This window comes from Scomber japonicus, chromosome 24, assembly GCF_027409825.1.
Source record: "Scomber japonicus isolate fScoJap1 chromosome 24, fScoJap1.pri, whole genome shotgun sequence".
Taxonomy (NCBI): domain Eukaryota; kingdom Metazoa; phylum Chordata; class Actinopteri; order Scombriformes; family Scombridae; genus Scomber; species Scomber japonicus.
The window spans coordinates 2,184,301-2,202,216 of NC_070601.1; the positions used below are offsets into that span (position 1 = coordinate 2,184,301).

A 17,916-nucleotide genomic window follows, 5' to 3' on the forward strand; every position below is an offset into this window, starting at 1 on the left:
AACCAGATTTGATGCAGTATTACTACTTATCTTACTTAAACGATCATTTTGAGGTCGGTATTGACAAAGCAACCGAAGCTTTGCAGCAGAACAATGAGCGATGAGCTTTTTGACTGATTTTAGTGAATTGAAGTGGAGTTTTCTTCACTTTAAACTACTAAACTGTTATAATTTTAATCTGACAGTGAGTCTTGGTGTGAATGCAAGTGTCCAACAACAACAACTATCTACTATTTTGATACAAGGGAGAAAAAAGGTCCAAATTCTCAGATTCTAGCTCCTTAAATGTGAATATTTTCTGGTCTCTTATCTCAGTCAACTTTAAGTAAAGTAACCTGAAGTATCTTTAGGTTTCTGACTGTTGAAGACTTAATCTGTCTTCAACTAGCGAACATTTTATTGATCAAAAGACAGCCTGATTGATCGTTAATGAATAATGTGTTTGTTTAAAAAATCAAACGGACTATCTTGCATTAGAGAGAAGTTTGCTGGACTGTTGATTCACAGCAGGCGATGCAATATTTCTGCTTATTAAAGGTGCAATCCGTAATATTTACTGGCTCTTTGCAGAAGGTTGCTGGATATTTAAGGTTTTTGCTGTGAAATTTGGTTTCAAAATCTTCAGAGGAAGCCCCGAATTTAAGGCTGTTTGCACGAAATGTAGCATAAATACAATAGAAAGCTCGTACTAAGTGGGAACATCAAAACTTCCCAGTATGAAATGATAGATACGATTCTTCTGGTACGTAAACTTTGTGGTACAACACACACAACGCAGTGTAGAGGATCTCTGTTCGATTATTCTACGAGCTGGTTAGTAAATATTAGCTAAATATTTACCTGTAAATATCAGCAGATTATAGTCTTTATGACAGATGACGATGTAGTTTCTTCTAGTTGCGTCTTGATGTTTTTTAAAGAGCCACATTTTACTGATGGCGCCTTAGACTATAAAAAATAATAGACGTAGCCGCTAGCTTGATTAGCACGGTGCATTTACAGTCTATGGTTAACTTTCATATTGCAGATGCTGATTGTAGCTAGTGAAAAACAAGCTTATAAAAAAAAGAAAATGTACTTACTGGACTTCTTACATGGCTGAACAAGACTGTTTTTAAGGCCACCAAACGGTTACGATTGAACTGAAAACACACTGAAACAGCTACACCTCACCTCCGATTCTAATCTGGGGTTAGAAAGCATACCCGTCTTTATCACGTATTTATTAAATTAAATGGTACTGTAATTTACAAAATGAACATCATGCTGTACTGAAGAAGACTTGAAACTAGCGATTGAGACCATAAACTCAATAGGAAACGGTTTACTGAGGTCATAAAGTGAGAAGTCAGCTTATTATCTCACTTTTTAAGCAAGCAGTGGAGTCGCCCCCTGCTGGCCATTAGAGATAATGCAGGTTTGAATCCTTGTAATCTCACTTTTTAACCAGCAGTGGAGTCGCCCCCTGCTGGCCATTAGAGATAATGCAGGTTTGAATCCTTGTAATCTCACTTTTTAGCCAGCAGTGGAGTCGCCCCCTGCTGGCCATTAGAGAGAATGCAGGTTTGAATCCTTATTATCTCACTTTTTAAGCAAGCAGTGGAGTCGCCCCCTGCTGGCCATTAGAGAGAATGAAGGTTTGAATCCTTATTATCTCACTTTTTAAGCAAGCAGTGGAGTCGCCCCCTGCTGGCCATTAGAGAGAATGCAGGTTTGAATCCTCATTTTTCCTGCTTGGATCGCACCTTTTTTAAAAGCAGAAAGAAAATTGATTTCTCTCCCTCTGCCTGCGTCATCCTCTATTTATTACACACTGAACATTTATCTCATCTCTTAATTAGTCTGAAACAGTCACATCCTCGCTGCTCGGTGGTTAAAACCTCTCCGCTAACAGTTTTAGTGTCTGAGACCAGCCGGTGGATCCACACAGACTGTGGAAGCTTTTTAAACCTCTGTCGACTCCTCCTTCACTCGTTATGCACTCTCAACACGTCTAAACGAAGCTACACCAAGAAAAAAAAAAAAAAGAAAGAAAAAATTGTGATAGAAAATTTTTGCAGATCCCGTCATGAAAACATTAGCGGTTGTATTGAGTTTGAGGCGGCTTACGGGTGGAGATCCATCCGTAACACGCCGCCAGCACTGGTTAAACCTTGATACGCACTACCATTATGCACTATCGATAATTCACTGATGCTTTTTCACAATTCGTCAGCTGTCGCTCGTGCAGCTCGGTTCAGCGACCTTTTCTTTGCACATTTTTAAATAATATTTTTTTATTTTTTACACAAGTGTGAGTGTGAGCAGACGTGCGTGTGTTAGTGTGTGTGTGTGTGTGTGTGTGTGTGTGTGTGTGTGTGTGTGTGTGTGTGTGTGTGTGTGTGTGTGTTAGTGTGTAAGCAATGACTCGTACATGAATGTAATGTCTCATTTTGACCGTCAGATGGCCTCGTTCACCACAGTGGATTAACTCTCTTCGGTACCAGTATTTGTCACCTGCAAGCGCCAAGATACACCTGTAGTTTAAACAAAAGTTCTCTCTTTAGTGTCTAAAGCCACTGCTGCCACTCCTGGTATGTGTGTGTGTGCGTGTGTGTGTATTTGTATGTATGTGTGTGTGTGTGTGTGTGTGTGTGAGTTTGTAAAATGTGCATTTACTGCAATTTGTGCTCAATTGACACTGCGCCCGAAATGCCTCGAGCATTCAGACTGGAGGGGTGAGAACAGTAAAAAAAAAAAAGAATAATGATGATGATGATGATGATGATGATGATGATGATGATGATGATGATGATTTAAAAAATGAAATAGATTTAAAAAGAAAAAAGAAAAAAAAAAGAAATCATGTACAAATGTATAAAGTGAAAATGTACCCTTTTTTTTAAAGAAAAGTACACTTATATCCCACGTTTGGTCTCTGTGTATTGTAAAAGAAGCCATGTTTATAATTCTAATTGGTTTGTGACCAATACGCCTGTTTATATCAGATCTGTATATCAGTGGTACGCATAATTTTTTAATATATATTTTTTATTTTACTTTTTTTTAAATGGGAGATTTTATGCATGGTTGGGTCCAGAGAGACGCAGCGGTGCCGTTGAATAGTTGCTGTTTTTTGGCAAAATTCTGGAGTATTGCGACAGCTTTGTGTTCATAATTACGACAATTATGACGATGAAAACAATTAAAGATATTTATTTCACATCCGGGTTTTTATTTGCTTTGTGTTTGTGTGAATTATTTTTTGTGACTTTAGACTTCCAACCTGACGTTAACTTTTAACAGGCTGTGATTTCATTTGGACTTTTGCCTTTCAGCCCAGAATAACTTTATATCCTCGCTATAAAAACGTTCAATGTTCAATGTCCTGACTACACAGATACTTAATATACGTAATTAGATAAACTTTTAATTAAAGGAGTAAAGGTTTGTCCACAGAGACAGACAGTAGATGCATTTTGGTTTAATTCTCAGAAAAAATAAGACTGCAGAATGTGATTTTAAATGTTTATTTGAACATAATTGCACACTTTAAATGCATTCATTAATCCGTTTACAGTTTTTTAATGATGTTAAATTTGGTAAAAGGTGCATAATTACATAATGTTTAGGACTCAAACACAAGTTTTGCACTAATAATGTACTAAGCTTTGTGTAAAGTCAGTAAATTACAGCAGAAAACAATTTAATGGGTCAATTTGAAGTTCTAAATTAAATGTTTAAATGTGTAGTTACGCACTGCGGCCACCAGATGGCAGCGTTACTCAGGATTATAAACAGGCAAAAAGACTTATGTGTTTTGAAATGCTATATCCATAATAAATATTAGTGATTCGTAGTGATTAACAATTTGTACGCTGTCCAAGGTAAGAGTTCCTTCTTTTATCTGCTGAGCATATGTTTTTAGTATTTTCTGACTTTTTTTAAACCGTTAAACTGTTTTCTTTAAGTATTTTGATTTATTACAGATGTGTTTAATCACTGCTGTTCCTCCTGTTATAATATACTCAGGACTGTTTTAGGATCCATTCACTGCCGTAAATGTGACCACTAGATGGCAGAATTAAAACAGAGATTGTGGGCCAATGAAAAGAAGACTTAATTAATTGTATTGATTTTCAATGTACACGTGTTTGTTTTTATTAGGCTCTTATTATGATACTTTATCACCTCGCAATCACCATTCAAGGGCACTAAAGGAATGATTAACAGCTAAAAATGGATGAAGATAAGTGATTAATGTCCTGCCCTGTGTATTAATTTGCTAATCACACTGTCCTTATGTCACGAACAGGTGCTGTTTACGTGGAAGAAGTTATATCCTGTTGCTGCTGTAAAGTTTTATCTGAATGTCCTGATCAGTCGACTGGACTCATACTAACAAACACCATCACTACAGCAATCTTTACACAAGGACTTTAGTGATTTTAATTAGCAAAACTCAACTATACGCATAATTTAACCCCCTTTTGGAACAACATATCATCTGCTATATGATGGCAGATCTCTGGTCAATAACCAGTCCAATTAAAAATCAGGAATCGTATCAAAATCTGCTCGAAATAGGCTACAATATAATTTGCACATATGCTCAGTTCCATTTAGGCTATAAATCCACTCTGAATAATGTTTATTTAATCACCCACAATGCCCCCCCCCCCCCCCTAAGAATAACACGAAGACCAGTAAGAGAGAGTTGATGTTGAGCAGCCTGAACCACTAGGCGAAAATATTTCATCCAGATGACGAACAATGAAAGCGATTCATTCTGGCAGAGTTTGAAGGAAGAATACAGTTCATAGTGTTCCTGCCTGGTTCTTAGAAAGTTAAATGTTGCTCTCATTGCTCTAAATTCGTTGTGGCATTGACGTAATTTTTCTGGTATCTTTTCCAGAGAAGCCTGACGTTGACATGAGGAGGCTTTTCTGTGGAAACTGAACAACTTCACTTGGTAGTCTATTTTTGGCTGAAATCTTTATTGGTCTACTTGATTGTGGCTTGATGTCAAACGAATCTCTCATTTTCAACATCTTTATAAAAGTTTGAACACTTCTAATAACTTTTCTCGCAGGTCCTTTCACAGTTCTTTTGCTTTTCCCATGACTCAGTAAAGTCAGATCAGCCTTATATTAAAATGTACAAGAGTCTCATTAGCTATATATAGGCCTACAAAGACGTTACGTTCAATCAAACAAGTCGTATGTGTGGAAATGTACCCTTAGCCTAATAGTCATTTAAACCTTTTGGTATGTGTGTAGCTATATTATCAGGCCAGACATTCAAGGGTGCGTAAGGGTTTGATCATTTTGACCATTTGGGTGTCATTATGGGGTTGTTTTTTAAACGTCAAACTCAATGATCATTAGATAAAGGGATCATTTTCAGCATGATTAAACTATGGTTAATATTTCACAATTTCTGCCAAAGTATCTAAACTTATAGGCAAACTTGTATATTCTGACATCTAGATAAACTATAGAAGTTAAATTATTACATTATTATACATCATTTATCCTGTTCCCGACTAATATTACTTGTATGCTTTTAGAGGTGTTGGGTTTCTACGCGTTGGTGTTTGTCAATGGACCATAATCAAATGAGATTTAAAAAAAACAGCAGAGGGTGATATAACTGCAGATTCATACCGAGCTGTAATGAAGCACAGATAAGTGTTCCTTAACTTGTAATGCTCTTGAAGTGGGTTACTTTTTAATTATGAAGGCTAAATGATAAACAGTCTGGGTGGGGGGAAACGTTTGTGCAGTCCGAAGAGGTGGAGTCCACTTTTTAGTCTAGGTTGAAAACACACAGTGAGGAAAACAATCGAGTCTTCTACCATGGGTTCCCCGGTGTGTGGAGCCTGGTCTCGCCGCCTCTTTGCGCTCTGCGCCCGGATACAACTGGCTGCCCGGCCCGGTCCGGAGCTCCGACCCGGAGCCTCTACTGCGATCTCGGCCAGAAGAAACCTGAACGTCCAGACTGCAGCTGAGGCCGGAAAACTGAAGAGCATCGATGATTTACCGGGACCAAGTTTATCCACCACGTTGTACTGGTTATTTGTGAAAGGATATGCAGACAAGAGCCATTTACTGCAGGTATGGAGCCCAAAAAAACCCGCTTTAACAGTGTAAATGTTGTTTTTATTATAAAGATTACAAAGAATGATTTGGGTTTATATCTAATAGCACAATTAATTTGTAGTTTAAAGTAAGTTTGAAATGCGCTTTTTTTTGCATCCAATTTCATGTATTTTGAGTAGACAGTGCATCACTTTTTAAGCTGTTGATGGTTCATAATGTACTTTTTGATGCCTTTTCGGAGCACTGGTTTTGAACATTGTACTCTTTATGTGACACAACAAACCACCGCCCACAACAGTTCAGACGATCATTAAACGACGTGCAGCATCAAATTATCATGTCTGACAAACGAAAACAAAGCTTTAAGATTGGTTTTAGTTTTGTTTTAACCGTGCCTTTTATTTACTGCCGCTTTTAGACACATTTCTTGCTTTGATTGATCATTATGAAATAAAACGTTGATTGCACAGTGTAATGGCAACAGATAAACACCATGTACCTTTAGATTGGTTCCCTAAAAGCTGCTTTTATTATGCACTTCTGTCTGCAATTTGCAAGTGCCAGTTTCCCAAGAAAATGAAGGTTCAATTAAGGCCTTATTCAGCTTTTGTAGTTTACATAGATAGCTGCTGATGTATGTCGTTTTCCCACAATCACTGTAATTAACACCATACAAGTTAAAGTCCTGATTCATGCTCAAGACATTCTTTCAGAGTGAGTAAAGAAATTAGGAAAGAGGAGATGGCAGAATTGCAGCACGTAAGGATGTTGAAAGAAAAACATTGAGAAAGTAAAGAAGTCACTCACAGAAGGTGCAGCTGATTCAATTCTGATTGTTGTGATTGTTATTGTAAAGGTAAGTGAAGAGCAGGATTAGCCCAAGGCTTCAGGTATTTTTGTCTGGTTTACAATGTTTATGTTATTTGCTTTCAAAAAGAAAAACCCCTGAGTTATGAAAAAGCTTCCTTTAAATGCATAAGGCCTACAAATATTATATCTAAACAAAGAAGAAGCTTTAGATATGATGACAGTCTTTGATCCAGAGGTCTTCTAATCCCATAATTACAAAGAAATGTTAAAAAAAATAACTATAAAGCTACAACTGGGATAGAAAGGGGAGAATCTTTAAATACTAGATTTAAAAAATAAAGGAGTGGCAGAGTTCAAAAGTGCAACAAAACCACATAAAAAGTCTTAAAAGAAACCACACAATCAGGCTTAAACAGCACATGGCTGCCATTTCACAAATTATTATAATTTAGATCCTTGTTTCCTCAAAAGAAAACCCACTAAGATCTTTGTTAAACAGCTCCGAGCTATTTAAAAAAATATGTATAAGTTCTTGGAAATCATTTGCTTTATTTCAGAACATGTTTTAGCTGAAATATCTTTTTGAATGTTGGATTTTTAATTGTTCTAAAACAGGTATTTTAGCTGTACTAACAAAAATGTGTAAAGACCAGTTTAAAAGGTTGAGATAATTTACCTGAGAAACTTGAATTATCTTGCAGTTGTGCAGACTGATAAGTAACTTTTTTAAAAATATATTTGTAAAGGTCTAGGTAGATATTTTTGTGCCTCTTTTACCGTTTTATATTGTTATTTAAATCGTCTTATTGTTTTCTTATTGCCTTGTCTAAAGTAAAGTAATGACTCAGCTGATAAATGTAATCAGTCAAAGTAGAAGTAAAAATGCCATACAATTAATTAAAAGTAATTCAAATGTGTCCTGAAGTACTTTGATAAAGTTGTTTAGTTACTTTAAACCAATGGTGACACTATTCATTTTAAACTTTGACATTATTTTCTAGGGTTTACAGAAGAATCTGTATGGACCCATCTGGCGCTCCAGATTTGGCCCGTTCGACATCGTCAATGTAGCGAGTCCAGAGCTCATTGCTCAGGTGATCCGACAGGAAGGGCGCTACCCGGTCCGAGCCGACCTGCCGCACTGGAAGGAGTACAGAGACCTGAGGGGGCAAGCCTATGGTCTGCATGTGGAGTGAGTGGAGAGACGTTGTAGGAATGTCAAGAAAGAACTTTTATTTTTGCTAAACTAACAAAGTTATGATCTGAGAGGTTCTCCTGTTCGTCTTTTGTTGAAAACAGTTAACAGAATTTAAAAAAGCTTTCTGAAGGGTCTGTGAGTAAGGTGGTGGAGTAAAGTTCCCTTAAAAGACCCCTTAAATAATCAGTTTGGAATATAAATAATCATGTGTTTGAAGTCTGATTTCATGAACCTGTTGAAGGAGTTCCTCAGAGCTCCTTCATGAGTCCCCTTGGTTTTATAACTTGAAGAACCACCAAAGCTCTTTTACTTTCTAGCGTAGGACCGGAATGGTACCGAATACGCAGCGCCCTGAACCCCAAGATGCTGAAGCTGCGGGAAGTGTCGGCCTTCGCTCCCATCATCCACCAGGTGGTCGGAGATCTGCTGCATCGCATCGACCTCCTCCGAAGTCGCAGCGAGGACCAGACCACCGTTTCAGACCTGGCTGCTGAGCTCTACAAGTTCGGCTTTGAAGGTGGGAGCTGCTGCAGTAATACCAGAGGACAGAGGAGTTGGGGGACAGTGTTTAATTGTTTTAAACCCCTGCAGGTATCTCTTCCATCTTGTTTGAGACCAGGCTGGGCTGCCTACAGGAGGAAATTCCTCGAGAGACGCTGCGCTTCATCAATGCGGCCAACGACATGCTGACAATGTCTGAGACGGTGGTCCTTTTCCCACGCTGGAGCCGTGGCATCCTCCCCTTCTGGAAACGCTTTGTTCAGGCCTGGGATGACCTCTATGACGTAGGTAGGCAGCAGCAGAAACAACGACGGGGAACATGTGTGGGGTTCCAGTTTCATATTCACTATATTTATATTCACAAGTTAGTAAATTGTTTGTGTTGTGTGTGTTTTAATGGCAGCCCAGACCCTCATCAACAGGAGAATCGCTGAAATCGAGGCCCAGCTGCACAGCGGCGAGCCGGCAGAGGGCATGTACCTGACATACCTGCTGTCCACTGATAAGCTGACCAGAGCAGAGGTCTACATTACCATCACGGAGCTGCTGCTGGGAGGAGTCGACACGGTGAGGAGAAGCAAAAAAAGTGTTTTCACAAGGCTCTATTATACAAAGATCCTCCATTATGAAGAAGATCTGCTATTAAGCCGCCTTTGCTTTTTTGCAGTGAACCAAACAAAGCAGGCATAAAGCTGCCCCATTGTGTATCTTTAGATGGCATGCTGGTGCTCAGGATTCAGAGACACGTATAACACAACAGCGTCACTTCCCTGTCCCGCCATGCCATCTGTGCCTTTCATACTGATGCCGATCCGGCTGTGTGATTACCTCCATAGTCAGCTTATTGCTGGAGCAACTTTGCCCGCCGCTCTGTTTCTGTTCTTGTTCTACAGAACAGCGAGGTGGAATAATGGCCTAGCATGCCCGCTTTGAACAGGCTGTGTAAAAGTTGCACAGATAAGAGCCTCACTTTCACTCAGAAGAAGCAGTTAACTGATGTTGATACACGTACTATAGGAACCACAACATCCTTTATGCATGCTCACAGGAAACATCTTTCAGCTACAGTTTTAGTATACATCCGTACATGACATCAATTTAGCCACCATTGTACGTCAGCTAGCAGTTAAAAGAGATAACTCAACTCAAAAGCTGTCACTTACAATATAATCCACCTCAAATGTGTCCATTAATGTCCCAGACAGTCATATTTGGCCAAGTGTTTATAACACACTACCCCTGACCCCCATGACCACATCACCCCTGTGCTTGCCTCCTTACACTGACCCCCTGTTAAATTTAGCACTTCGTAGTACTTAGTTCTCTCTTACAGAGGCTCAAATTGCCTTTCTACATCTCTGACTTGTTGACTTATGTTCCTGCTTGGCCATTAATTTCAGCAAATTACTCCCAGATCACAGTGAGTGGTTTTAAACTCTTTGTAAAAGCTTTTGCATATGTCTGGTTTATCTATCTTATTCATTTCATTGTCTCCACTTTCTTTTTTATCTGCTTTGTCTGTTTATGTTCTTTTAAAACCCAACCTGACTGAACTTGAAGCTGTATTTTCCAGATACTACATTACTTCATCTTCTGATTGCAACCCATCTGGCCAAGTGTTTGTAACATTCCAAAAAAGATCATGAGTGAAGAATTAGATTAAGCTAAATTAGACTTCTTCCTATCATTGGATCAAAGAGGCATGACCACATCACCCCTGTGCTTGCCTCCTTACACTGACCCCCTGTTAAATGTAGCACTTCTTATATCTCACTTATAGAGGCTCAAACTGCCTTTCTCCATCTCTGACTTGTTGACCTGTTATGTTCATTTCATTGTCTCTTTCTTTTTTATCTGCTTTTAAAACCCAACCTGACTGAACTTGAAGCTGTATTTTCCAGATACTTCATTACTTCATCTTCACCACTATAAACTGATTGCAACCCATCTGTCTTTTTCTTTCCTCCCCCGCTGGGTATAGTGTGTTTATGCTTTGCAGCACATAAAACGCATGGGTGCACATGAGTGGCACATTTAGAGATAATCAAACCTGAACTTCAGCCAAACTGAAAGCTTTATGTAACAGAACGTCTTGTTAGAGGAAGCTTTGCAAATGCCAGTTCTTCATTGGAAAGCCTGAAAACAAAGAACGTAAACTAACCTCTTTGTTGACGACATGGGTAAAAGTACAATGGTGGAAATTATCTTCTTAACCAGATTAAACACACAATGCTATTTATGAATGTTTTATCTATGAGGAAAAAACTATTACGTTTCTTTTTTCCTCCTCCAACACAGCAGTAATCACTCTTACTGTTTTTAAAACTTGCGATAAAGTCTCAAGCTGGTCCAGTTGAGATTATCATCTTCCAATAATTGAAGATAGTCGTGCTGCTCTATAATGTAACACGCGTCAGAAAACAAGCGTACATGCTCAGGCATCGCTCACCTGTGACGGTTGAGCAAGAGCAGGCGTTGAGAGGTGGGAGAGCCCATAAAACAGTCACCAGTAGGCCATATGTCAGCATGTTTTTGTCAACAGGGGATTGGTTTTTCATTTCTTGTGGGCGCAGATGTGCTTAGACGCTCTGCTGCTCACAGTAAAGTGAGGTCAGTTCGATCCCGAGGGCATCAAAACCTGCACCAAATGAAAACAGACAGAGACAATCATTGCTGTGCATAACACTTGGATGCAGATGACAGATTCAGAGGAGACACTTCGCTTCTGTTGCTGCATGTACGAGCGGTCGCAGAGCTTGTTTGGCTGCATTCCCATGAGAGGTTGAGGCTTGTAGGTTTGTGAAATCTGGAGATCTGGGCTCTCCCAGTTGTAACGTGAGCTGAGGCTGAAGTCGATATGCTATGATTAAAAGATAAACGATGATATTTTAGCCAAAACAAAAAATGTTATTTTTAAGGTCAAAAGGTAGTTTAACTCATTGTTTTCTAAAATACTTTTTCAATGATGATGATTAGAGATACTTTTTAAAAGAATGTTTCATTATTAAAAGATTTGTTCGTTTTTTTGTCTCAAATTCAAACAAATTTGGCTGAAATTTGGTTGAAGTATCCCTTTGTATTGTGACAAAGACAAAGACTCTATTGTATTGTAATCTTTCACACAACCACCCTTTTCTTTTATTACTCAGGCTGACCTCCAACCTGCCAGAATCAGACTGGCTTCCAGCTTTCCTTCCTCGGCCAAAATGATTTTGCATGAACCACCCTGTTTTTAGCACTTTACCTAAAATGACCTTACAATACTATAACACATAAACTGTGTAAAGTAATGTGGACTACAGGTTTGACTGTTGACCTATATCTCTGTCACTTCTTCTTCTTCATTTAATCTTCTTTTATCACCTTCTCCTCTCCTTTAGGCTTCCAAATCTACCAGTATTGCTTAAAAGGTTCAAAACCTCTGTGTTAAAAACAAATCAATAGTACCGTTTGATCCTGATAATTATACAGTCCTTGTGTCTGTGGGTGTCAGTCAACCCAAAGCTTTAGTATGAGTCAGCAGATTAAACTGTTTTTTCTGTCACCGCCCACAATTAATTTAGATCTGTCAGTAACTCCTTTCTTTAATAGATAACACAATCGAAAATCAAGGTGCTTTAATCTGCATACAGACTGCTTCAAGTGACCTATATTCAAAACTACACCCTCAAAACCTTCATAGAATTAGTATGTAGGACAGAAATGGGAGTCAAACTGTCAAAACAGGTCTTAAAATGTTTATTTCATGTGTGCTGCGTCAACCACATGGAAGACAAATCTGCCTTGTGGTGGACAATAAAAACATTTCTGATTCCCCCTTTCTCTTCTCCCTTCTCTTATCTATCTCTTCCCACCTGATCTCAGACCTCTAACACCCTATCGTGGGTGTTGTACCATTTATCGAGGACCCGCGAGGTTCAGGATCGACTGTACCAAGAGGTGAACTCTGTGTGTCCGGACAAACGGGAGCCAACCACGGATGACCTGAGCAGGATGCCCTACCTGAAGGCCGTCATCAAGGAGACGTTACGGTGAGCTGACAGCTGTCGATAACCGAACCCCTTTGACTTGTGACCCCTTAAAAACAAAGCAACACCTCTCTTATCTACGCCCGCTGTCACGTGTGTTACCATTTATTTGTTTTGTTGTCTTGCCAACGCTTTCAAAGGAGATTTGCAGTCTTATTGAGTATTAAATACATTACAAGAACATTAGCATCAGACAAAAACAGCTCCTCACACCCGCATATCCAGTCTTGCCCCATCTTCTACTTCTGTTGCGTTGTATTGCGGCTGGCATCTGGAAGTATGGCATGACCACCATCTGTTGCCCCATATCGTCTATCATTGGCATTACCAGGAACTATGAGTGAAAGAGGCTTTAGGCAACACCTTCATCTGAAAGCAGCATTTACAGCAGAGATTATACTTTGTCGGGCTTGACGACTTCGGGCTCATTGGGTGGATTGAGGACTATGTTTTTATTCCATTGGGCTGTATTAGAAAGCAGAGTCGGGTGAGGGATGTCAGCATGGTATGGCTAGCTCTCTGAACTTGCTTGTCTGGTAAAGGCTGCCATGAAGTTTATGGGGAGGAATGAACACCAGTCTTTCTAGTCAACATGAGTCAGCCAACGTTTTTTTAGTAACTCATTTGTTCCTACCCCCAATTAAAATTTTAAATAACCTGGCTTGAGGTTGCAGGGTTGCCAGGAGTCGGATAATAGATTTTTGACATGATGATGGATAGTGTAATGTGATGCTTGTTCCTGTCACTGGATGTGTAATAAGTGTAATTTGTGGTTGTGTTTGTTATTATGTTCTTTTTTGGTTATTACTATGGAGACAGCTGCATGATAACACGATATGTCATCTGTCTGTCTGTCTGCATTCAGTCTAAGACAAATTTTCCTATTGGGACAATAAAGTATATTGTGTGGTACGGTGTTTTATCATATGGTCTCGTTTCGTATGGTGTTGTATAGTATTGTTTTTAATGTTATGGTATCATATGGTATGGTACGGTATGGTATGATATGATATGGTATGATATGGTATTGTATAGTATGGTATGGTATGGTATGATACGGTATGGTATCTATGGTATGGTATGATATGGTATGGTATGGTATCATATAGTGTTGTATGGTATGGTACAGTACGGTATGGTATGGTATGGTATTGTATGGTATGGTACAGTACGGTATGGTATGGTATGGTATTGTATGGTATGCTTTAGTACGGTATGGTATCATATAGTATTGTATGGTATGGTACAGTACGGTACGGTATGGTATGGTATGGTATCATATAGTATTGTATGGTATGGTACGGTATGGTATCATATCATATAGTATGGTATGGTATCATATAGTATGGTATGGTATCATATAGTATTGTATGGTATGGTACGGTATGGTATCATATCATATAGTATGGTATGGTATCATATAGTATGGTATGGTACGGTATGGTATCATATAGTATATATATGGAATGGTACGGTATGGTCTGGTATCATATAGTATATATATGGTAAGGTACGGTATGGTCTGGTATACTGAATATTACGTCTCTCTCTCTTCACTCTGGTCTTCCCTACTTATGTGGTTTAAGAGCTTACCCTCAGGTGAACTGAGAGTAAAATTCAGACTATGTGCAGTGTTAGTTACAGTTGCTACGTGACAGTCTAGACGTAGCAATAAAATTCCTCAGTTGAAGTGGACTAGAAAGAACACGACAGGGTGACCTACGTGCAAAACTATCTTACATGAAGGTGCAGTCAGACGATACGTTCTTAAACAGGTCTTATATGAGATTTTATGTAGATTTTTTAATTTAATGCAGTATAATTAGGATCTTGTGACATATTTTTCATGTTGGTAGGCTGGGACTCGATGATTTTAACCTGAAAAATCTCCATTATGTAAGTTAGTACATAGAATAAACTGGTAGATGTTTCTGTAATTTACATTATGGATCAAAAATGGACAAAAACACCCAATTTGCTGAAGTCAGGTGAGCTAGAATCGATGTTATTAAAGGTCAACATCCATTTAACCCTCCTGTTGTCCTCGAGTCAAGGAAGGAAGGGAGGAAGGAAAGGAGGGAGGAGAGGAAGGGAGGAAGGAATGAAGGGACGGAGGAATAAGGGAGGAAAGCAGGGAGGGAGAGAGGAAGAAGGGAAGGAAGGAAGGAAGGAAGGAAGGAAGAAGGAAGGACGGAGTAAAGAAGGAAGGTAAGATTGAGGGAGGAAAGAAGGAAGGAGAGAGGGAGAAAGGAAGGAAGGAAGGAAGGAAAGAAGGACAGAGGAAAGAAGGAATGAAGGAAGGTAGGACGGAGGGAGGGAGGGAGGAAAGAAGGAATAGAGGAAGGGAGGAAAGAAAGAGAGAAGGAGGGAGGAAGCACAGACGGAAGGAAGGAAGGAAGGAAGGAAGGAAGGACGGAGTAAAAAAGGAAGGTAGGATGGAGGGAGGAAAGGAGGGAGGGAAGAAGGAAGGAGGAAGGAAAGAGTGAAGGACGGAAGGAAGGAAAGGAGGGAAGGAAGGAAGGAAGGAATATACCCTAGAAGAAGAAGAAATAAATCCTTTCTTTCTTTCTTTCTTTCTTTCTTTCTTTCTTTCTCTTTCTGTGACTGTAAAACACTTCTCGTCATCTTATCATTTTTGGGTCTATTCCCGCATCGTTTGCAGTATTTAAAAATGCTCGAGTGATGAGTTAAGATCGTTTCTCAACTATGCGTGCAGACGAGATGTTCATATCTCACTGAGTGCTGCGTCCGTGTTGCACCACGTCGACCACAGCTGCGTGGCATGGTGTCTGTCTCACACGTTGTTCCACTCCTCCCTTCCTCCCTTACTCCTTTCCTTCCTTCCTCCTTCATTCCTTCCTTTCCTTCCTCTGTCTTTCATTCCTTCCTTCCTTCCTTCCTCCCTCCTTTCCTTCCTTCAGTCCTTCCTTCCTCCCTCCCTCCTTCTTTCCTTTCTTCATTCCTCCCTCCTTTCCTTCCTCCTTTCCTCCCTCCCTCCTTCCTCCTTTCCTCCTTTCCTTCCTTCCTTCCTCCCTCCCTCCTTCCTTCCTCCCTCCCTCCTTTCTCCTTCCTCCTTCCTTCCTTCCTCCCTCCTTCATTCCTTCATTCCTTCCTTCCTTCCTTCCTCCCTCCTTCCTCCTTCCTCCTTTCCTTCCCTTCCTCCTTCCTTCCTTCCTTCCTCCCTCCCTCCTTCCTCCTTCCTTCCTTCCCTTCCTTCTTCCTTCCTTCCATCCTCCCTTGTTTCCTTCCTTCATATCTCACTGAGTGCTCCATCCGTGGCGAGGTGTCTGGTTGCATATGAGCTTGTGGTAGTTTGCAGTTTATTTAACACTGAACATCCCTCTTTCCTTGCTTCCTTCCCCTCCTCCCTCCTTTCCTTCCTTCTTCCATCCTCTCTCCTTTCCTCCCTCCCTCCTTACTCCTTTCCTCCCTTCCTCCCTTACTCCTTTCCTTCCTTCCTTCCTTCCTTCCTTTTTCTTCCTTCCTCCTTGCTCCCTCCTTCGTTCCTTCCTTCCTTCCTTCCTTCCTTCCTTCCTTCCTTCCTCCCTCCTTCATTCCTTCATTCCTTCCTTCCTTCCTCTCTCCCTCCTTACTCCTTTCCTTCCCTTCCTCCTTCCTTCCTTCCTTCCTCCCTCCCTCCTTCCTCCTTCCTTCCTTCCTTCCTCCCTCCTTCCTTTCCTTTCCTTTCCTTCCCTTCCTTCGTTCCTTCCTTCCATCCTCCCTTGTTTCCTTCCTTCATATCTCACTGAGTGCTCCATCCGTGGCGTGGTGTCTGGTTGCATATGAGCTTGTGGTAGTTTGCAGTTTATTTAACACTGAACAATAGAGTCTTTATATAGATGGAAAGTCTTTACTCCTTCCTTCCTCCCTCCCTCCTTCCTCCTTCCTTCCTTCCTTCCACCTTGCTCCCTCCTTCGTTCCTTCCTTCCTTCCTTCCTTCCTCCTTCCTTTCCTTTCCTTTCCTTCCCTTCCCTCTTCCCAACTTTCCTTCCTTCATTCCTCCCTCCTTTTCCTTCCTCCGTCTTTCATTGCTTCCTTCCTTCCTTCCTCCCTCCTTCATCCTTCCTTCCTCCTTTCCTTCCTTCATTCCTCCCTCCTTTTCCTTCCTCCCTCCTTTCCTTCCTTCCTTCCTTTCCTCCCTCCCTCCCTCCCTCCCTCCCTCCCTCCTTTCTTTCCTCCTTTCCTCCCTCCCTCCTTACTCCTTTCTTTCCTTCCTTCATTCCTCCCTCTTTTTCGTTCCTCCATCCTTTCCTTCCTTCCCCCCTCCTTTCCTTCTTCCCTTCCTCCTGTCATTCCTTGACCTGAGAACAGCAGGAGGGTTAAACATCCCTACTTAACATCTAAATGACATGAATTGAGATGAATGAGTCATGTGAGAGTGATACAGTAATCCCTACTTCCCTCCCTCCCTCCCTCCCTCCCTCCCTCCTCCTTCCCTCCCTCCTAACCCAGCTGTGTGGATCTCATCCAGGCTTCTCTCAGCTTTTCCTGGACATGTTTTCTGGCTCTGACACAAGAAGATGTCACTTGATATCTTAAAAAACTGAGATGAACTTGTGGTAGTTTGCAGTTTATTTAACACTGAACATCCCTCCTTTCCTTCCTTCCTCCTTACTCCTTTCCTCCCTTCTCCTTCAGTCCTTCCTCTCCTCCCTCCTTCCTTCCTTCCTTCCCTCTCTCCTCCCTCCTTCCTTCCTTCCTTCCTCCCTCCTTCCTTTCCTTTCCTTTCCTTCCCTTCCTTCGTTCCTTCCTTCCATCCTCCCTTGTTTCCTTCCTTCATATCTCACTGAGTGCTCCATCCGTGGCGTGGTGTCTGGTTGCATATGAGCTTGTGGTAGTTTGCAGTTTATTTAACACTGAACAATAGAGTCTTTATATAGATGGAAAGTCTTTACTCCTTCCTTCCTCCCTCCCTCCTTCCCTCCTTCCTTCCTTCCTTCCACCTTGCTCCCTCCTTCGTTCCTTCGTTCCTTCCTTCCTCCTTCCTTCCTTTCCTTTCCTTTCCTTCCCTTCCCTCTTCCCAACTTTCCTTCCTTCATTCCTCCCCTCCTTTTCCTTCCTCCGTCTTTCATTGCTTCCTTCCTTCCTTCCTCCCTCCTTCATTCCTTCCTTCCTCCTTTCCTTCCTTCATTCCTCCCTCCTTTTCCTTCCTCCTCCTTTCCTTCCTTCCTTCCTTTCCTCCCTCCCTCCTTTCTTTCCTCCTTTCCTCCCTCCCTCCTTACTCCTTTCTTTCCTTCCTTCATTCCTCCCTCTTTTTCGTTCCTCCATCCTTTCCTTCCTTCCCCCCTCCTTTCCTCTT

The 17,916-nt window shown here is 40.8% G+C and overlaps 1 protein-coding gene across 1 annotated transcript in view; it reads left to right on the forward strand.

Annotated features, from left to right (window-relative positions):
* The first annotated feature begins 5,837 nt into the window (after positions 1-5,837).
* LOC128354620 (sterol 26-hydroxylase, mitochondrial) overlaps positions 5,838-17,916 on the forward strand; it is a 19,638-nt gene continuing 7,559 nt past the window's right edge. The window contains exons 1-6 of the mRNA XM_053314844.1: positions 5,838-6,095; positions 7,892-8,082; positions 8,406-8,605; positions 8,680-8,877; positions 8,993-9,156; positions 12,454-12,620. Of these exons, the coding sequence (XP_053170819.1) occupies positions 5,838-6,095; positions 7,892-8,082; positions 8,406-8,605; positions 8,680-8,877; positions 8,993-9,156; positions 12,454-12,620 (1,178 nt within the window). The remainder of the gene's footprint in view (positions 6,096-7,891; positions 8,083-8,405; positions 8,606-8,679; positions 8,878-8,992; positions 9,157-12,453; positions 12,621-17,916) is intronic.